Source organism: Tauraco erythrolophus, chromosome 10, assembly GCF_009769465.1.
Source record: "Tauraco erythrolophus isolate bTauEry1 chromosome 10, bTauEry1.pri, whole genome shotgun sequence".
NCBI classification, from domain to species: domain Eukaryota; kingdom Metazoa; phylum Chordata; class Aves; order Musophagiformes; family Musophagidae; genus Tauraco; species Tauraco erythrolophus.
In genome coordinates, this window is record NC_141474.1 from 4115971 (window position 1) to 4138569 (window position 22599).

The window sequence follows — 22599 nt, forward strand, 5'->3', positions numbered from 1 at the left end:
GAGTTGAAGATTTTTTTGCTGAAGTTTTACCTGGTCTGGGTGCTAGCTCTTGTTCCAATCCATGAATTACATGCAGAGTAAACACGGGATGTTGAGCAGACATCCTGAAAGAGGTAGTTCTTGATAGGTAAAAGATAACATTCCTACCAAGTCTTCAAAAAGAAGTTTCTGAGCATAAGTTTTAGATTGCTTCTAGAACACTCTCAGATGCCTTCCAGGAATGCAGCACTCTTTGGGTTTGTGTTTTCATTTGCCACAGCAATAGATTTCTTGGTGGTTTAGATACTGCTTTGCTGACAGCTGGGAATTGAGCAGGGATGCAGTTGACAGCAGTGCAGATACTGATCCATACACGGTGCACTTAAACTAAAAAGAATCCTGTTGAAATGCGTTTGGTGTTTAGTTTTTGGCCTTTAATAAGAAATAGTTCTTTGTAAGTATGAAGCTGTAGAACTAAGAAAGGGCAGCAAAAGAGAAGAAACAGCAAACTGAAGAGGGTAAAGCTTTACCTCTGTGTTCTCTCTAGCTATCCTAACTCTAAGGACAAAAATACGTATTATACAATAGAAAAATTAACGTAAGAGGTATGGAAATTCAGGGTGGAGATGGTGAAGTTCGATGACGAAAATAGAAATGAAAGAGTTGAGGACCCTGAAAGCTTCAAAGAAATCCGAGTGTGATGTATCGGACAGCACGAAAAGATGGTGTGTACAGTCGATAAGGAGTGGGCAACACGGAATGATCGGAGATGATCAGCCAGACTCAATTAGGATACTGTGTCAGATGTTGTGGGCGGGCAGGGGCCGTTTTCAGGATTCAGGAAAGCTATGGAGTAGAGGAGGTGCTGTTTTAGGAGTCGAGAGAGCTATTGAGAATATTTTGTGATGAAATAAGGGTTTATGGTGAGGGATAGTGTGAGCAAATGAGGATGCCTGAGCGAGAAGGGTGGCATTAGTAGTGTGGAAATAGTCAGCTCTACATTTTTATCCAAATTAAAAATAGATTTATGTAATTCATAGGAACTCTTTGTTATGTGAATCCAGTATGGAGTAGTGTTGGTGGGTGCTAAACAAGATCAACTCAATCTGTATTGGAGTCTTTTAGCTATCTCCATAAACATGAACTAGAACTTTATAAATCCTAAATTCATGAGGCCATTTGGCTAGTGGCTGTCTTCAGACAAGAGCCCTTGGCTGCAGTCCCAGAAGAGATGACTCTTCAAATATAAGCGCTTCTGAAGAATGCAGACCTACAGCCTGTCAATGAAAATATTGCTGATAAGCCTGATGTCATTTTATAGACTGTACTGTCCATTTTCTTGGATTGGATTATTTTAATGTGTTACAAGTGAACTTTTGTTATTAAAAATCACAGAATCATAGAATAAATCCACTTAATTGACTTCTGCAGCTATTATTGTGCTGCCAGAAAGAATACGATCTGTTTCTTAGTATACAAAAAAAACACCTAAGTGCAGAAGACAGTATTTTTTTTAATAAGCCCTGAATGGTGGCAGTTCCTGTTGATAGTTACAGTTGTATTTAAATTTGTTTAAATTTATGCAAGTATGGCCTTTCTGTTAAGAGGCAAGTAGATTAAACGTTTTGAACTTGAAGCACTTCTGTGGGTTACAGAAGTGTTTAGTGAAATTTCAGGGCTGTAAAGGAAAGGGAAAATTGGAGAATATTTAAGGTTGCTTCTGTTCCAGGTTTACAGGGAGATGGAAGCACAGGGAAGGTCCCCTGGCTGGGGCTGAGGTTCTTTGCTGCCCTGTAAGCCAGGTTGCTGTTGGAGTTCACTTTTGGGGGCTAGGCCCTCAAGAAATGTGTGACTTACTCTGAGCTGATATTCCCCTCTTCCTCTGCAGTGTCCACAAGACACTCCTGCAAGGTGTGTCTGAGAACACATCTTTCTTTGATAAAATCTGTTGCTGACGTTGTGAAGTTCAAGGCAAAATAAAATTCTATATTCCTGGCCTGCGGTTCATGACTACTCCAGGGAAATCTGTTGAAGAATTTGGGCTATTCTTGCAGAAATAGGGGAAGAATTACTTTCCAATTAAGGGAGTTCTCAGTTCCTTGGGTCCATAGGTGAAACCTGTTTCTTTGATTTCAATCCTTTTTTTATAGCTTGCATAAAATAACTTCAGATTTTGGTACAAAATAGACGTTTTCCAGTAATAAATGAGCATAACTTGGTGTTTGCATCTTGCCTGGAAGCAATTGCAGATTATTTTGAGTGTTTTGGATGCTTTCTTTCTGTAGTGCTTGTCTTTTACTTGTCTGCCTGTAAACAGTATGGCTGGTTGAAAGTAATTTGAAAAACGATTTGCAGTCCTTTTGGCTTGTTAGGAATTAAAACTTCCTACTGCTAGAGGAGCTTCTCAGGTTTCAGTCATGAGTGCCATGGTTTTGTGTGGCCTGAAGCTCCCACTACTGTGCTCCTATAATTTCACATTTCCTATCATCAAAAAAATTCTCTTATTTAACTACCTTTTATATAAAGGTGATTAAAAAGACTTTTTTCAACAGACAGTTCCCCCTGACTTTTTACTAATAATTGCTAACATCAAAGTGAGATTCTTATCTTTTTAGTTTTGGTCATTAGCTTTCTAGTATTTTGTTAAGTCCAAGGATTTTGTAAGCAAAGTGCCTTGAATGCTGTCTTGGCACTTCAAGTAAATGCCAGGCAGTATATAATTTTCATGTGTTTATAATGTTGATTTTTTTCAATTTTTTAATATCAAATATGGCAGTAGATACTAATCTACAAATTTGTCAATTACTAATACGGAGTAAAGAATTGAATTTCCTTAGAATTTTGACAGCATCCCAAATTTGATTTTCTTGTGTGTTCTTTATGATGTCCGTTTTCAGACAGCACCGTACATGTGGAAGGTGTTTATATTTACAAGAATACCTCCACCATGCAGCATTTAATTGGCTTTGTCATCTGTGTGGGAGCAAAACTACCGAGCTGAAGCGGTAATTTTTCTCCAGCTTTTATTCAGCTTTAAGCATTTGTACATCAAATTTAAAAGCGGGTGGCCCTCTGGTATGATCACTGCACGAGGGGAGAATCGTCTCTTTGCACATGTTTCTACACTCAGATTTGGATGCACAGTTAAGATTTATTTTTGTGATTTTTTTTTTCCTTTTCTTGATGATTCTTCTTTAATGTGACAGTAATGAGGGCCTGCGTAGAAACTGTATGACACAGAACTAATATATATTTTCAAATGCAGAAATTTTTGTTGTATTAAAAAGAAAGAATCAGTTTGGCTGGCCGTTTCACACAACCAGCAGAACTGTTACCAGGTAGAAGTGTGGATTCTTTGAGAGATTTTGCACAGACTTCTTTATTCCATGTGCGAAAACCATTGTCGTGTGCAGTCAAAGACATCATCCAATCCCATGCTGTTCCACCCTCTTTCAGTGTTTACCAAATGTAAGGGGTTTTGGGATCCAAGTTTTTGGTTACACAGAGGAGCAATTGAATTTGCAAACTGTTTGCAAGGTAATCAACATTTTGAGACTTGTCAGCATTAGCTTTTGCCTGAAGGATTTCAAGTGAAAAATGCGTATCTTACAATTCATGAAAAGGAATAAGAATAAAAATACTATTTTTTGACATTACTGGCTTGTTTTTAGTGAAGAATTCAGGTATCTTTCTTTTTTGTTTTTACTCTCTTTATATGTACTTCAATAGCTGCCAAATTAATTTTTCTTTAAGTCAATTATGTGACTTAGATATAAACAGAAGGTTCTTGTGAGCAGAATTCAATGCAAGTCATCTTTGTTCATGTTCACAAATCCATCTTTTTCTGCTCCTGATTATTGCTCTTCCCTCTAAATTGGAAAATATACAGAGGCTTGTAATTTCATACGTATGTCATGTGGAAGGCATTTTGAAATCTTTTTGCCTTCATCAAAATCGTTCATAATGCATTGAGAAGTTGGGCCTTTCTGAAAACCTACATTACTTAATACTAGAATGAATTTTGTGACTTAACTTTTGCTTCACTCTTGTCTTTTCTGGCAAAACTCATAGAGCATAGTTCATGCTCTATAATTTCCTGTTACCTTATAAATGGAAAATTGCTATTTTCGGTGGCCTTTCTCATGATCTTTTTTTATCTAGTATGTATGGAACGATTCCGTGTCAGTAACATCTATATCTTCTTGCCCTGATAACATGCTGCCAACTTCAGCTCCCCCTTCATTTTTGTTCTGCTCCTACATAAATTTCAAACTTCTCATTTTTGAAGTATTCCGATTCTATTCCTACCTATCTTCATGACCCGATTTCCTCTCCTTCAGGCTGCTCCAACTATATTATTTTTCAGTTCCACCCACTCTTTATTTCACTTGTAACAGCTTCTCAATTAAAACTCATTAAAAATTCTTTTTTCTTCTTCACATCAGTGTTCAAATCCCACCTGTTCATTTTTATCCGCTATATTCATGCGTTTTAGGATGTACTTCACTTTTATGCTTGAACTCTCTGAAACAGCAGTAAAGTTTTCTGCCTTATTTGCCTTTTTTGTTAACTGGCAAATGAGTTTGACTTCTAAGGTGTTGTCGTATTTCAGGTGATCTAGTAGATTTCTTTAAGGAGAGTTGAATCTAGTGGAAAATTAGCTCTGTAGCTGTGGAACTGGTGTTAAATGGAGATGAAGGGAGTGTTGTTTAATGGAGAATTTTTAAAGTAAGATGCAAAAAAAGGCCCATTGAAAAAAAAGCCCACTCCAAAACAAAAAAACCCACCTCTTTCACTGTTAAAACCAGGAAGATTAAGAACATTCAGCACACTTAATATCTCGATTTTTGTTGATGTGAGTAAGAGTTCTTAACTGGAATCTATCTATTCAAGCCAAAAATGGAAAATAGCAATAAACATAGTTGATTATTTTGTTCAAAGGGTCCCTTAAAGTACCCAATCAGAGAGAGGAACACCTGTGCTGTTTGACTTTTTCCTGAGTTGGTTTCTCACAGTATGTCGTTACTGTCTTTAAACAACTTGTTGGTGCTGCTGCGAATACTAGAGTTATCCTCTAAAGGTGCTCTGTGTTCTGAATTTGTGGGCTCAAAAGTCTTGTGCTATCAAAATAAATGAGGGGGAAGAAGAGGCCAAGGTTTTATGTCTCTGTGTGGGTGTTTGTTGTTTTTTTTTTTTTTCTGAGAGGTATTTGCTTATACTAAAGTGTTACTGTGTGTGTAATTCTGCTGTTTTGAACACTTGGTGCCTCAGCATTTTGTTTGAACACCACTCATCAAGAAAAAATATAGACCAACTGGAGGAACAAATCAGAAATGAGTGGAGAATGTGTCCTTTGAGGAGAGAAGCAGAGGCTTTAAGAGAAGAAAGAATAGAAACAAATATATGTTTGAAAGTGAGATGTGCTAAAATTGTTTTCCATGTCAACTCTGTTTAACAGAAAAAGTCATTGGCATAAATTTCAGTTCAAAGAATTAGATTTGAACTGAGAGATAGAGTCCAAGAGTAAAAGTACTGAAGTCCTTGGAATGAACTGCTTAGGGAGTTAACTGGAACTTTGTAGGGTTAGGTTAGACAAATATCTGCAGGGGAATTTACGATCAAGGTCTATATTCTCTTCAGTCAAGTTCAGAAAGTGAGAACTTGGATAACCCAGAACTACTTGGATAACCCAGAACTTGGATAACATGGTGGAGCCCTCTCATAAGACTTGTCTTAATGACTCTGTTGCTGTCTTGGGAGGTAGTCAAAGCCATTTTGGTTTTACAGTGCTCCAAATGTGTACAGCCATTTTACTGCACGGGGTGGTCTTCTGTGGCACTTCATCAGTTACAAATAATTTATTATTAAAACCAACCACACACACGAAAGAAAAAAAAGTGCCTTCCTCCCAACCCGAAATAACCTTATCACCATTTCGTATCAAAGAGGTGCCTCTGCCATGTGCAAGACGGGCCACTTTGGGAAGCGTTTTCCAAATTATTGGTTACCAAGAATAATGAGCCATAGTTTATTTAGCTAAAGGTGCTGCTCAAAGGTCTCTCGTACCAACAGTCATACTCTTGCAAGTTGGAGTCTGTTTTTTAAAAGGAGGAGGGAATTACAATTGAGCCTGGTCAATAGAGTATTGTTACGTAATAAACATTGGTGCTGGACACTTAAAATACAACTCTTTCTGCCCTCTTCTGAGTAGTCAGCTCATATAATGAATAATTTACGTCATGAGTGTTTCTTAATGGAGTAGCCACAAAATTATATATATATATATATATCTCCAATAGGCTGCCAGTCTTCAGTTAGATTCTTTTTTTTGGTTTGTTCTTGAATGTCCCTACAGATTTTGGAAAGAGACCACTTTTTACACGTTTATGTTTGTCTATAGGTGTAGTAACAAAGCACTATATGCAAAATCTGTCCTCCGTAGATCCTCCCCCAGCCTAAGTGATATCTGCACAGGCTTCCATATTTATGTCATGCGAATGGCAGGTGTCCAAAAGAAGAAATGCAAGTGTCATTGGGGCAGAGGGAAGATCCGGGTCAGTCTAACCTCAGTCCATGGGACTGTGTATGGAGCAAATAGTCCCAAAGGGAGTTTCTAAACACATGAAGGACAAATGAGGTCATTGAGAACAACCAGCATAGATTTATGAAGGGCAAATCATTGTGACCAACATCATTACTTTCTGTAACAAGGTGACCAGTGCTGTGGACAAGGGATGGGCTGTGGATGCTGTGTACTTTGATTTTTAGCAGGGACTGCCAACACCATGTCCCATAGTGTCCTTATCATTAAATCAGTAAGATTGGGACTGGATAAGTGAAAAATAATGTGGTTGGAAGGTCGACTGGACTGCTGGGATGAAAGAATCAATCAATGGTGCAAAGTCCGGCTGGCAGCCAGCAAGTAGTGGTATCTCTCAGGGATCAGTATTGGGATCAATGCTGTTAAATGACTTTATTAATCACCTGGGTGATGGAACTAAATGCACCCTTAGCAGGCTTGTGGACTACAGCAAATTCAGGGAGTGGTCAATAATGCTGGAGGGCAGGGGTCCTACCCAGAGGGATCTGGACAGGCTGGAGAAAGGCACTGGCAGAACCTCATGAAGCTGAACAAAGGCAAGTGCCAAGTCCTGTATCTGCGACAGAATAACCCCGTGTGACAAGCCAGGCTGGACACTAGTCAGATACAAAGCGACTTCTGCAGAATAGTACCAGGAGATCCCAGCAGGAGAGAAGCTGAAAACAGGTCAGCAGTGGACCCTCACAGCAAAGAAGGCCAAGTGCACCCTGGGCTGTGTTGGCAGGAATCCAGCCAGCAGCGCCAGGGAAGTGATCCGTCCCCTCTATCCAGCACCTGTGAGGCTGTCTGGAGTACTGGGTCCAGTTTTGGGCTCCCCAGTGCAAGACAGACGCTGACACAGCAGAGCAAGTCCAGTGGAGGCCACCAAATTGGTCAGACGGCGGGAGCACACGATGTACAATGAGGAGTTAAGGGAACTGGACTGGGCTCAGGCTGGAGAGGAAAACACGCAGAGGAAAATCTTATTGCTGTCTACAACCACTACATCAGACAACTTGGGGAAAACGGAGCCAGACTCTTCTCAGAGGTGCACCAAAACAGGCTGAGAGGCCGCAGACACCAGACACAAGTTGGAACTTGGGAAGTTCTGTTTAAACAAAAAGGTATTTTTGATGAGTTGATTGGTTTGTTTTTAAACCATGAGCGTGGTCAAGTAGTGGAACGGGTTGTCCAGAGAGATTCGACAAATTCCTTTCTTGAAAGTGTTCAAGGCTACCTTCCCACTGAGGGCCCTGAGTGACCCTATCTAACTAGAGCTGCTTGGAGCAGGAGGTTGGACTAGATGATCTTCAGAAGTCCCTTCCAGCCCAAAGTATTCTGATTCTGATGCCATGCAGAGTGATGCTTGCTGTGAGGTGCGATCCTTCAGGCTTGCTTTAAACAGAGACTCTGAATTCAGGGAACTGATCCATAAGGCATCCACAAAGGGAGTCTTTTGTCCATTTGGTGAGTCACGTGGCAATTCAAAACAAATAAAAAATCCTGAGAGTTACTGTTACTGTGAGTATTCCTAGAGGCTGTTTGTGTGTGCACACATTTACAACCCAGCCCCTCAGGTTTGCTCCCGGGATGTTTTCCATCCTCCTCTCGTTCCGATGAGGCATAAGTTTTACTGTCCAGTTGATAGGGTCTGAGAGGTCAGGGCAAAAATGGGAGGAAGGCAGAAGTACACAATACAATTAGAGGAAGGGATCTGTGGCATTCCCTGCAGAATAAGGGTGGATAAAATCATTCTCCAGCTAATGCGGCTGGCTTATAGGTGCTATAGAATGGAGGAAAAAAAAACACGTATAAAAGTACAGAGAAGAACATCTACAGTTCTACATCTACATCCTTCCCACGGCCTCTTCTTCCCCCCATCAATTTATATCTAAGTTCTTACACAGGTTAGAACATATAAATAGTCTTTAGAGTGGAAACAAAGTAGAGATTTTCAAAGCTGTTTATTCTCTCTTCTTTGCCCTGTTCTATTTTGAAGTTTGACGTTAGTGCCTTTTGAAAGGGAGCATATGGCATTTCTAATTAAGGCCTGTGATTTTTCTGACATAGAACTGAATAATACATTCCAAATACTGTTAAGCCTTCCCAATAAAAGGATTTTCAGGGCTGAAGCACTGTACTTTTGTGATATATCTTTCTGGAATACGTCTGCTATGTAACACTGATCTCCTTAAGAACTTGGAAGAATTTTGCATGGAATACCAGCGTAGTGAGAGGAGGAGTTTGTTCCTGTCTTGTCTGATGTCAGTATTCCTTGGCAAGCTCGGGTTTGGATCAGATAACAACTAATGTGCTTTGTCTCTGAAAGTATTCCGTGTAGCTTCAGTTTTAAACATTTTGGTCTGATCGGGGATTTGTTTTATTCCTCTTTATCAGATTTTGTTTCAGACTGCAAGATTTGTTTGTGTGTGTTCCACCCGTAGCTCTTGTGGAGATGCACTTTAGTCTCTCCAAAGTAATTCAGATCTCACTTGTCAAAAACTTGTGTAAAGCAAATTGCCTCGCTTTGCCTAGACTGTGCAAAACCTTTCTCAAATTGTGGTTTAGGATAAATTTCTGGTATGAGCTAGGTTTCTGGAGGTCCTTAATATGTATCGGTACTGTATGTACCTTGTGTCTCTGAATGGCCAATGTACTCAATCTAGAGAGGGTTTCCATGATTTTTTTTTTTCCTTGGATGCACAGGAAATAAAAGGGCTGCAGTTATAATTGATCTCTTTGATCCAGTGAGGCAGATCAGGAGAGGAGAGAATTAAAAAAAATGCGATGCGTTTAGTTTTTTAACTTAACTTTTTTTAGTTATTACCAGGCCTAGGTGGTAAACAAGGAGATTTGTCTTTACAATATTTTTGGTAATTTTAAAATGAAAGGAAAGTTGAATCTTCAAATACATTTCTTCCACTTGAACTTAATGGGTTCCTTTGGTTACTGGGAAACCTTTTATAGTGATATCGACTTTTAGTTAAAATGAGAAATTTGGAGGTTTAGATCTTCGTATTTCCATCTCTAGATCTAGTGAATGTATGCAAAAGATTGGGAAACCTTAAAATCAAATTTCCTGTAGATTTGTAAGTGGATTGTAGTTGGGTTTGGTTTTTTTTTTTTAATTCTAAGGGGAAGTATTTAAATGCAGGTTGGTGTTGTATTTTGAGGCCTGTGAAGCTGTACAAACAGGTTCCAGGCTGAAGTGTTTCACTAATCTAATGCTCAACTTGAAATACAAAGATACTCTGCTCTCTTCTCTCAGAACAGCGTTTTTGCTGTGAATTGCCTTTGAAATAAGGTGTGCGCCGTCTTTGTCCTCTTGGTTCATTGTCAAATTGAAGCACTGGAGATGTTGTTGCTAATTACTTGTATTTGGCAATTGCTGTAATTATAAATTAGAAATGTGTAATTGAGGTGAGAATGACAAGGATGAAAACTTAAGAGGGTAAGTGTACTTAGGTTGAATTACTGAAAATCGTCCTCTACCTGAGCTACTACTGGTGTCTACATGAAGTTGGATGTGAAGTGTTCAACGTATCTGGGGAACTAAAGATATTAGGTCAGCAACCAGATGTGGCTGGGCTGTGTTGAAGAGGGTATCTAAGGAATTCTGGGAGCAGATGTAGGTTTAAGTCCTCCTTTTTTGTTTTATTTTAGCCTCTTGAGACAGCTCAGCTCGTGAGAAACCTCAGAGACCCTCTAACATGTGACCTGTCCATAACTTCAGAGGCCTCTGAGGAGAACGTGGCTGTTGCAGTGTCTCTTTTTAGGTTGTGTTTCGTAGTAAAGGTGCTGACAATTTGAGCCCTGTTCCTGTTGGAAATTGTACTCCTGTCTAACTTCCAGCAGTACTTTGTTCCGATAAAACTGGAAAAAGTCCAAATAACTGCAAAACCATGTTTACACAAGGAGCTGCTCTACAGGGTTGGACCGTTCACCTTGCTGTGGATAGACCCATAAGACACTTGAAAATTGGAAAATTGTGAAATTTTATCAAATGAGTAGTTAGCAGCCTTGAATCTTTTCTCCCATAATACTTTTCTAGATCCCAGCCCTTTTTCCTGTAACAGTGCTGTGAATTATTCCCTAGTCTTGTTCTCTTAAACTTTATGGTAACTTTATTAATACACTTGTTTTGTCAAGTCTGCTAAACGTTCTTTATGGTTCCACTAATATTTTCTATGTCTTTTTGTGGTTTTAAGGCTGGTATGTGAGAAGAATTTGTCTGAGACCTGTATGTATAGGCCTTTAATGTCTGTTCTCTTTGGTAAATCTGTGCATGCTTTTGTTTCCTTGTTTTGTCTTTTTTTTTTTGCAGAGAGTGATAATGAACTCTCCAGTGGCACTGGTGATGTGTCAAAGGATTGTCCTGAGAAGATTTTGTATTCCTGGGGAGAATTACTGGGGAGATGGTAATGCTTCATTTCTTAAATTTAGGTTTTAAATACTAACCTTTGCTTTGCTTTGTGAGACTAGGTACTCTTGAGCAGGAAGTTTGAAGTTCTTCAGCTCACGTGGTTTAAAAATTGAAGTAGAAGCCACACTGAAGTGTGGTTTTTTTTTAAACCTAGTTTAAAAGGGTCTGGTAATTCTTATTTTAACTCACAGTCATTTGACAAATCTTTCCCACAGCATTTTAAAAGTCTTATTTCATTCAGTGTTTGAGAATATGTCTGTGTATGCTCACACTGCAGGGGAGAGGCTTCAAATGCAGGGCTTTCTGGCCACCTGTGTTCCCTGGGGCTGGATGTTAAGCTGTCAGGAAATTTGGTGCCTCTTAGTGCTAGGACAGAAAAGACAGAGCAACTCTGGTCTGTCCTAAGCCATTTGTGCCAGCTGATGTATATTTAATTGATTAATTTGTTTAGAAACACTTTCTTTGCTTTTTTTTTTTTTTGGTGCTACATGTGAGCACTTGAAGTCTAGAAAGACTGTGATCCTTACTGAAACTGTTTCTGTTGGAGAGTAAAATGAAGAATATTTGTAAGCCTGGAGTATGTTCTCAGCAGTGTTATTTCTGTAGTTTAATTAGAGTGCTTCAGGAGCAGCGTATCCTTTGCCAAGAGAGGAAAAAGCCTGTGTACTTGCTACCTCGGAGAGACCTTACACTGTTAGCAAATGCCAGAACCACTTATTTAGTTTTCCCTTTGTAAGTAATAGCTCCTGCTGCCTGAGACAAAAATAATCAGAGGCCCTTAATCTGAAACTGGCAAAGTTTCCTTTTCCTAACTCCAAAAAGAGAGCTGAAAAACATTGTAAGGATTTATTGGGCAATTCTCCTTACTTGGCCACTTTGTAGCTTTGGAGAAACACAGCCTCTTGCTGCTGACCTCGTCTTTGATGGAGATCTCACGCGAAGGTGACTGAATGAGACATCACAAAATGTTACTGAGCTTAATGAAACCCTTCCCTCCTGCTTGTTTTTAATTATTTTGTCGTCCAAGTTTCTGACATTAACGAAGCACAAATATTTAATGGAATGATTGTACAAATATTCTGGCTGTGGACCCTCTGAATGATTAAGAAAATACTGAGGAAAAGTGTGGAAGCCAGTCGATCCCTCTAGACAAGTGTGTTTTCCTCACCTGGAGAGGCTGTAAACAGATCTCTCTGCGGCTGTTTAGAACTTTCCAAAGCCTATTCTAAAGGACATCCCAGAGAGAGATAAACTGATGTGATTTTATGTCTGGCACCCCAAGGCCAATAAGGAAAGCCATCCCGAGTCCTTGAAGAACTGTGTGGCAGGTTTGTTTCAGTCTGCATTGCACTTGCATTGGAAGATGCTACTTTTTTTTTTTTTTAAATTAATCTGTCAGTTGATTCTTTTAGTTTTAACTTTTACCTTTGGTAAATATCTCAACTCCTGTGGAGAAATGTGCTGAAGAACTGCCCACAGCTCATTCTGTCAAGTTTTACCTAACCAACTATTTCTTCAAGTGACTCAAGTATACTATTTAATGAGACAAAACATTCAAGACTTTTGAAGTAAACTATTTTGAAGTCCTAACATAAGTTATACACTTAACTCAGAGAATCAGTTAGTAGTTGAACCACCTTAGTTAAAATGAGTTAAAAATGGGATGAGAAATGGGAGATCCCAGCCAGCTTGAAGACTGGCAGTAGGTGATATTTTCTTTAGAAGCGCCTCAAGCAATATTACCTTTTGAGATAAATTCAAGTGTATGAAATACTTGAATTCTGGAGTAGTGTTATGTTACATTCTAAGAACAAAACTTGGAAAGAGTAACAGATGAAAACTAAATGTCATTAGAATGCTACTGTAACCTAATGGACTGACTCAGCAGAAACATTGCTCTAAGAGTCTCCTTCAAACATACAAACAGCAATAACTTACAGAAAAGATACAGTAAATATTTTAATGTATTCTATTAGTTACTGCATGCTCAGCATTAAAATTGTTCTTGAAAGCTGAGCTAGTTTGCCTGAGTACTTAACTATTTCTGGTGTGTTTTTTTTTTTTTAAATAGTCATGGTCAATAGCAGTCTTTGGTCAGAAATATTTGTTTATCAAGTTGCAGTAGAGCCTATGCATTGCTGTTCTGTGTCCTTGCTCTTTGGTGTTTTAAAATTGTGTATTTTAATTTTGCACAGGAGAATTACAGCACTTCGTAACAAATTAAAGACCATTAGTCTAGTGTGACTTGCTGCAAAATGTACTGAAAAAGACAAAAAAGGACTAGTTGTATTTTAATTTGACTAACTAAATGAAAAGTTTGCAATTACTTTTCTTGCACTACACATTTAAAATTTAAAATGCATGAATCACCCATTTTTCCCACATGCTGAAGGATAAGACAGGCTTTTATTTTATGCTTGTTTCTGCTATAGTCTGGCCAAGCAGGTGTCAGAAAGCGTCTAGGAATGTGAGGTGCCTGGGCCTCTACACAAAGGAGGGGAAAATGCAAATTTGCTCATTACTGTAGAATACAGAGCAAGGATTATTGATGATCAAGCTGTTTTCCAAACACATGTAATAACCAAGCCAATCTGATTTGAAGTGTGCTAGGGATGCTTCATGTTCACACAGCTTGAGCTTTAAGTTTCCAGTGCAGTTTATTTATCTATTTCTGAATTTACATTTCATAATTCCATAACCATTTAGAGTGTCTAGTCTTTTTAGTATTTCTGTGAGTATTGCTTATTCTTCCTAGCTTTTTCCCATCAAAAGACCATTAGTCTAGTGTGACTTGCTGCAAAATGCACTGAAAAAGAGAAAAAGGACTAGTTGGATTTTAATTTGACTAACTAAATGAAAAAGTTTGCAATTACTTTTGTTGCACTACACATTTAAAACTTAAAATAATTATTGTGCTTAAAAGAATAAGGGCATTATATAATCATACTCTCTGTTTTTAATTCTCACGCCGTTTGGAAAAATGGGGATATCATCCTCGGAGTATAGGAAAAAGAAATTTTTTAGAGCACCTTTCAAATTTAACCAGTAGTGGTAAACTGTTCACATCTTAATGACCTGTTTCAAAGCATGAGTACTCTAAACATTTACATAAAATCGAGGGTCAAATTGTAGGTTCTTTAATTTAATCGTAACTCGTTTGCGTTTGGCTAAACTGCCACTCATTATTCTCTTTGGAGCAGAGCTGGAAAACATAACAGTGGTCAAAACAACACCCCAGCAAAGCACTTCTGTGTTAAACAGAACAAAGAGTCAATTCACGCTGTCCTCCTGCTGCATTGCTCTGAAAATTGCCATAATAAGTCAAAGTGAGGTTTAATCTAGATCAGTAAACACTATTATCTCGAAGAGGATTTTTAAACGCCTGTGACCGAAAGCTCTGCAATATCGTGTGCGTGCAGTGATTCCATCCTGAATGGATGGGCTCAGTGACTGGCTTGTTCTGGGAAAACACATCTTTAGTATCCAGCCTGGCTGCACGCAGCCTTTAGGTAGTTCTCCATACCAACTTTTGTAGGATTAGTTATGCAGTGTTGGAAAATTTAAAAAAAAAAAAAAAGTCATCTTGCAATTGTCTTCCTACATTTCTTGCCGTGCGGACATACAGATAGTACAACGGTAGCTCGAGCTAAGAGGCAGATTTTTTTGGAATGGTGGGATTTTACTGAGGTATGTGCAAGTGTTACTGCTCCGTGGGGCTTGCAGCGTGTAAAACTGGAACTTCACTTCTTCTCTTAAAACTGGCTTTTATTTGTTTTCCAAAATTTATTTCTCTATACAGCTTAAGTTATTTTTAATTACCTTTTCTTAATCTAAGCTAAACATGTGTTGAATTGAATTGTCTGCACAGATGGCATAGTTTTCTCTTTCAATTAAAATTGTTCTTTATTAGTCGGTTTGGTTCAATTTCTGCAATTGTTTATTGTTCTAATTTTCATTAATTTCTCCAAATCTAAAGAATTTGGATATCACTAAATTCTGCCGCTGGCTCTTGCCGTAAGTCCTTGCAGAATTTCTGCTTTCCATCTGACAATAACTCATCAGCATAATCAGTGCAAGAGAAGTTTATGTTGCTGGTTGCTGAGTCAGCTTTTCAGAATGACATTGGAAAGTTGAAAAACTTTTTCTATTATTTTATCTTGATTTCTTCTGTCATAGTTGAAGTATTACAGGCAACTGATTGTCTGTTTCTCAGGCACAATAATCTCGTTGTGAGGCCGAACGGATTATCTACCCTGGTGAAGAGTGGTGTTCCAGAAGCACTAAGGGCAGAGGTTTGGCAGCTGCTGGCAGGATGCCATGACAACCAGGCAATGCTGGATAAATACAGAGTTCTCATCACAATGGTAAGTGATTTTTTTTTTTTTTTTGGTCTTTCTTTCTTTTTCCTTTGGTTAAAATGAATTGTACGGAGCAGCAGTTCAATTCGGTGGCAAAGTAGCAAAAGATGAAACAGTGTGTTTTGTTTTACACAACAGAAATTGTGCTTAGGTGACTTTGCCTCCTGCCATGGGTACCTGCTGAATGGCATTAACAATAGAAATTGCTGACCTATATCTGTAGTAATACTTGACATTTACCTTTCTTTTCACTTGCTGTGATGATAATAAGCACGTCAGGTTGTTGTTCAGGTGTGTGTTGTTTTTGTTGATTTTGTTTTTTTAATAAAGTCAAAATCATTGCTTTGTTTTTTCAACAGTTTCTGTTCTCTGTATGGCTTAATTTTCTGTTGTCAGTTTTTTTTAAAAAAAAAACCAACAAACAAAAAACAAAGCCAAGCAAAACCTCACAAAGTTGATGATTTCTTGTTTGTTTTTAAAAAGAATGTTAGAACCATTTGTACCTAGCAGGAAACCAGCCTCCTTGCTGTATGGGTGATTTGGGAGGAGAATCCCTTCAGGAATCTCTTCCCATTCTGGATCCTAATGTCATCAGTGCAGACAGTAAACATTACAAGTTGTCTGCAAAGACGTTCCAGACTGCCTGTAGCTGTGAGAACCACTGTGTTGCAGCAGCAAAAACTCTACAATGTCAAGAGGTAAAATAACCACGTGGGGTTCTAAAATTCTTGCCACTGCAGAGTACTTCTGCACTCTTTCAAGAAAGACAGTGGTCTCAAAAATGGTCACAATGGCAGAAACGGAATATTTTGCTCATAGACAGTGTTGGATTTGTTTTCTAGGGAATGAATCATCTGTCTTTACAAAAGTTCTGGGGTAGACCTTGTTAGTTTCCATCCGTAACATTGCCATATCTTTTTGATACTTACCCTCTTGATTTGACCTACCTGCTATGTTTGTCAAGTTTAAAAGTGTCCTCAGAATGCGAGCTGTCCTCATGGCCGCTTCTTCCTTCACCAATAAAATAAAGAAGGATGTTTTGATAGCGTAAATTTTTCTTTTTGACGTTGTAGTTGGGTTATATTTTCCTTAGAAACCATTCACAGGACATCTGTCAGCTGTATGTTGCATCAAAACCACCTCCATTATTTTGCTCTTGCTTTCCAAAAGTGGGGAAGATGTTTGTTTCACAGCGGAGGAGGGAGTGGAAAACTTCTGAAAAGCAAACCTCATCTTGACGCCAGGGCTCCATGCCTTAAAAATACCTCGCTACGCTTGGCCTCTTCCTCACAGAAACATTTCAGTGACGTGTGTTTTAGAAGGTGATGTTGCATACAGTATTTAATAGGAAACACTATACTGTTACGGATTAGAAAATTAAATCCTCTTCGGAACTGAAGCATTTATGCAAACTTTTTTTTTTTTTCTGAAGTAAATCACTTTTATTCTGAACTCACGAAATTTCTTCTATAGTTTGGCTATATACCACTGCTGGTGACCACATCACTTAGCATGCACTGCATGAAAGGATTCATAAAAAGAAATGAACAGGAGAGAGTCTATGCCAAACCTAAGCCAAGGCCTGTTTTTAGGGATAGTTTATACTGGCCGCTCCAGGAAAACTCGTCAGCTAATTTTTTTTATGAATTATCGTCTGATATTTATGTCTGTGTACAGAACTTCTTTCATTTTCATTTTGGTGTGTTGGTAATGTGAATTAAGTTATTTTAGAGAGAGAGAGAGGCAGGCTTGTATATATTGTTCTCTGAATCCTGCAGAAAGCTTCCTTGTGTTATTTTACGTGTGTCAATAATAATATGCTTGTTAAACTTCCAAGTTATTTGGGTATTAATGATTGTTCACTTGCTTCTCCTGTATGAAAAAGCAGAACTGATTTGTTTTTTCTGCATTGTTTGTATGCTGCCATCCCAATACACCAACAACACGTACTTTACTTTTTTCGTTAATTATTTATTCCTCCCATCAAACAGCTTTCATCTTTTTTTCTTCCAGTTTGCGCCTGTGTTTGCACAGATTCATTTGTCTCCTTGTATTTTGATCGTTCTGCTTAACTTTTCTCTCCTGTTTAGGCTCAGTCCTGGAAGCTGGATGTTTTTGTGGGTGTTTTGTCCGTTTTCGTAGTGTATCCTGTAAGCGCGTGCGTTCCTGAGCGTGTTTCTGGAAGTCATTCCTACGTGGTCAGAGATGGCAGGGTTCTGCACTTGCAGTCTTGAGAATAAAGTGTGCTGAGATACAAGTAGGAGGTGATAGTAGCATCTGCAAACTTGACCCACTACCTGCTTCCCTCCTCGTACAACTCCCCCTGGTACTGCTCTCTCCCTTCAACTGCTCCAATTCCTGCCGAGTTCCCTTGAACCTTTCCTAACACTCTGTCCATGCTGCTCTGTCTCCTGGCTCGTTGTAACAGCCTTTCTAAGAGCCTGCTCTCCCACCATCTTTCCCCTTTCTGGTCGTCCAGCCTTACCTGCACTGTTCAGCCAAATTGCCAAGCATTTGGGAATCACTAGCAAAATCTCCGCACCCAGGGACTGGCAAGAAAAGAAGTTTCTATAGGTGCAGTTGGGGCTTCTTTTGTCTGGTGATCAAAAGAATATGGCTGAACTGTGGAACTGTGGTAGTTAATGTAGTGTTAGCCAGAACTTACCAGTAAGGTAAGGAACGCTGACCAGTTTTCTTGAGCAAGGCTTGGCTTTAAAAGCATCTTTGACATCTTTGGTTATATAAGACCTAATGGAGTTTTTTCTAAAGCAAGCTTCAGAGGCTTAACTTGAGGAACAGATGTTGAAAACTGTGTCATTTTACTATCGTAGCTTGGAAGATGAACCCAATAGCTGGTCAGTTACTAGCATTAAGCATGTGATACCTAATTTATGACTACCTCTTCTGGCAAGCAGAGATAAACATGTTGAAACCTGGAGCTTTAAAACGACTGCCATGTTGCTGGTTAACTCCTGGTGAAACTGTGCTTGCTGGTGGAGGAGGAGAATCGTATTGTTGGTAGGCCAAAAACGTGTTCTTTGTGACGAACTGAGTGATAGCACTCTGGACATTTAATTTACTTCAGAGACCACGATGTAGACACATTTGTTGTTCTGTGCCAGTTGCATGCAGTTTGTGCAGAAAGTAGTACGTTAGATGGGCCAACTGTTACTCACATCACTTAACAGATCTGGCATGCATGTTACATGTATCCCTCTGTATGCAGAGCTCTGAAGTCTGCTGCAGCATTTCTCAGTCAGAGGAGTGTTTTGTTCAGTGTATTATGGAGGAGGAATTTGGGGCTTGGTTTAGTGTTTCAGTTCGGCACAGAAAGCAAAACAAAATCTCTGTCTTGTTTAGAAAAATCAATGCCATACTTAACTTTTTACAAAAGGCATGTCCTCTAGTTCTCTGCACTGGAGGTCAACAGTCTGTCGAGAATGATCTAGTGACCTGTGTTTCTTTTCCCATATCAGAGCATTCACACGCTGATACATTTCCCATCTCTAGCTGAGTTTGGAGTTCCAGGAGGGAAGGGAGAAAGAAATACTCTGCTCTCTCAAGTCCTTTTTTCCTGACGAGGACTGTCTTGCTATATCTTGCATCTCCTGCTGAGTTCCAGCTTGGTGATTACCATGAGCCTCTCAGAAATTGTGACTGGAGCACAGGAGTAGGTCTTGCATACAATTTGAGAGTGTAGGAGTTGTGATTTGGCAGCTGCTTCGTTTCTGACATATATGCAAATCTGTACTGTATGACAATCAAAATCTGCCTTAGTTACCTTTCTGGCATGTGCACCGTAGGCTTTTGACCCTGCTGCACGTGGCACAGCAGAGAAAGTGGAAAAGAAAAGATACATCAGCAGATATAAATACATATTTATGGTTTTTTATATATATATATTTTTTTAAGGAAGACACAAACACAAATCAGAGTGAGAAAAATCTGCTTGTGTGATGATAACGAAGGGATAATACTGGTATTTGTATACACGAGCTTTTGTAAAAGCCTGTCAGATCCATCTGTGAAAAGAAGTAGAAAACCATGCATAAGCATGGAGGGTCCCTTCACTGGTAGAGTTTTTTCTCCTGCCTACTTGACATTGTTTCGTGTTCAGCTTCACTGGTTCCTCTCAAGAGACTCAGATAAATTTTTCCACTGATGAGATACACTTTGGGCTGCGATAAACTGACCAGTGGCAAGCCACAGTTTGTCCCGATTACAGTCGAGGTGACTGGAAATTGCCTTCAGCAATGGTTACACTCCACCTTGCCCCGTTCTGCTGCCCTTACTCCACGCTGGCCCTTTCAGAATAGGTTTCGGGCTCTGTCAATGCGTAAATCGTTAGAAATCTGCTGTCACTTGGTGGCAGTAATAAAGCAACTTACTGTAGAACACTTGTGGCATCTGAGTTGGGCCAGATGTTTTATTGATTACATCTTATTCTGCCTATTATTAACATTTGGCTTTTGTGGTTTTAGATGGTTTCATTCTCGTGTTTTGTCACTGCTGAGTTTGTTGGGTGAGGCTTCTTCCTGTCCTCTTCAGCGTTACGGACCAGCTGCCTGTTTTGTAGTGCTGTTACTGATTGCTCTTGAAATTACCTATGCTCAAGTCCTTTTTCCTAAGTTCAGAAAGTAATACTTGTCAGGGTTGTGTGTAGTTGCATAAGAAAAATATTGACAGTGGAAAAACGAGGCAGTCATTCACATTCTGTAGTTTGAAAACTTTTGGATGGACTATTTTAAGGTAGGATTTATGATTAAGTGTATAATTTCTTTATAAAAGACTTTCAGTTTACAGTCTGATTTCCATTAAGAAATGAGCTGTAGGTACAAAGTTCATCTAACAGCATGTGTAAACTACTTTTAAATGCTGCTGCTGCTCTGGTTTAAGAAAACAAAACTTGTTTTAAATTTATTATTACTATTTTTTAAAGTATGATCAGAAAAAGAAACCTGGTTTCAGATCAAGTAGATGTTGGTAGCATTGTGTTGCCCAGAAGCCATGAAAGCTTGCATGTGAATGTGAGTGCCCATTTTTGAGATGGACGGTGACTTTGAGTCGAAGGTCTTAAAGGAAGACTCAATGGCTGTCCTTCCAAATGACTTGTAAGAGAACCAGAAATAAGATATGTTTGTTTATTGTCATAATTTCCTTTGGCAAAATGAGCATGTGCCCAGAACAGTTAGAGGTAATAACTAATTAAAGGGTCAGGCTTCAGAAGAGCTGGCCAAAACCCAGCTTTGTCTGCTGACTGTATAATGGTGTTTTGTGTCTGGGCCAGTAACTTTTTAAGCCACTCTACAGAAGAGGGAAAATTCTAAGAATTCTTCTAAAGTCTGACGCAAATATGAGAGGCATTGATTTGGGGGTTAAGTATTGCCCTATCATGAAAATACTTTGTCTTAGTGATATCACAGTTTGAAATTGGCACTAATGGCACGCAGGTGTAATTCTCATGCAGTAGGGACCAAATACAGGAAAGTACATCCCATTTCTACAGGAGATGGAGCAAATGCGCTCGTTTTTGGGCTGGATAAAATCTGAGCAGTTTAGAGCTAATCTGTGGAGTTTATCCATTCTGTTTGGACCAGTATTACTAATTCTGATTCCTACAAGACAAATCGTCTCATCATGAAGTAAAACGAAAAAAAATCCCACAAGTTAGGGTTTCAGATTTCTGGAGACCTCTGAGTTTGAGAAGTTTTGCAGGCCTAGATGCAAAGTGAAACTTTAGCACTCACTTGCTGAAAAGAGCAGCAAACGATGGCAAATGGAAGGAACCTGCGTACACTGATGGAATCACACGTTACACATTACTGGCACCAGTTTCCTTGTACCTGTGGAGTCACAAGCCTCGCGGTGCCTGTGTTTGCTGCCTTGGCCAGGGTCAGTGGTGTGTGATGTGGAGGACAAGGGCTGCTGGCTACAAAGTCATCCCTGTATCTCATAGGCGTCTCTTGGTTAGTGACAACAAACTGTTTTTTTGACAAACTTTTGGTACTCTTTAGGAGCCAAACAGTTCTCATGGTGTGGTCTTTTCTCTCATCTGCTTAAGCACGATCCTTCCATGCATTGAATAAAATTTAATTATCTGTTTTCCGTAATGCATCTATCTCCAAACTGATCTCAACAGACTGACCATCAGCTTTCATGTAAACCTAATGTAGAAAAGTATTTATGTTTTACACTTAGAAATTACCAAAACTGTTCAAATGAGAAAAGGTATTTGCTTCTTTGCTTCATAGTTAATATTTACTTGGCTTCTTTATTTTTATTGCTAGTTTGCTCACATATTTAGTAAATGAAAAGTGAAGGAGGTTTCAAATGAGCCACTGTGTCTATGCAAATAGGATTAAATGCAGTTGACTTCGAAACTGGTGCCTTGGTACCATGTTGGTGGGGTTTTTTGGGTGGTTGGTTTGGGTTTTTTTATTTGTGTTACAGTTGCGTTGAAACAGTTTAGCTGTGGATTGAGAGAATTACTTATACAGGAATGCTCTTTTTGTTTGAGTAGAAAATTAATCAAGCTTGTTATCTGCAGCAATACCAAGGATATTAAGTTAGCAATAGGAAGAGGAATATTTTTTGTCCCAATGGCATCGTGCAGGGTTCCACTGCTCAGTGTTCTGAGACTAATTAATCAGTAAGGGTGTCTAATTAAAAAGATGACTGTTCACCAGCTGCCGCAGCAGGTCAGTTAATGGACTGAAACATTAGGATATTTTTGTAGCAAATATTTGTGTTCAAAATGCTGCAGCTGTTTGTCCTAACTGAAAATGGGGGAGTTTATGCTTCTGTGTAGTGAGGAATAACTTCTGTGTTCTCTGCCCAGTACAGCGGGGAGCGACCTGTTCCATCAGCTGTGTCCGTTAAGCAGCTCTGATCACAAAGAACATGAGGGTACCAAGAGTGGCATGTACTGTGTGGGGTTCTTCTTGCAGCAGCCTTTCAAAAATGTGTCTGTGCAGTGAAGCATTCTCATATTTCCAAAGAGACTGCTGTCGTGGACTGCAGCCAAAACTGGTGGGACTATGGGACTACCCTCTCTTCTTCTGACACATGCTTAAGGCAAACAGCCTCCTGAAAATTACCAAAGGACCCACCTTTCGCAAGAAAGCGTCCTGAAAACTTTGAAGGTGGTACCTCGCCCAGTTTGTGATTGCACATACTGGAAACACAGCGTGCCCGTCTTCTTGCGCTGAACAAATTTCCCAGCGATAAAAGTTAAAAAGCTTTGGATATGCTGATCTGTT

At 39.2% G+C, this 22599-nt stretch overlaps 1 protein-coding gene across 14 annotated transcripts in view; it reads left to right on the forward strand.

Moving 5' to 3' along the window:
- RABGAP1L (RAB GTPase activating protein 1 like) overlaps positions 1-22599 on the forward strand; it is a 262481-nt gene that overhangs the window by 59094 nt on the left and 180788 nt on the right. For all 14 annotated transcript variants that reach the window (XM_086617889.1, XM_086617904.1, XM_086617893.1 and 11 more), the window contains 2 exons: positions 10884-10977; positions 15196-15346. In XM_086617889.1, the coding sequence (XP_086474015.1) occupies positions 10884-10977; positions 15196-15346 (245 nt within the window). The remainder of the gene's footprint in view (positions 1-10883; positions 10978-15195; positions 15347-22599) is intronic.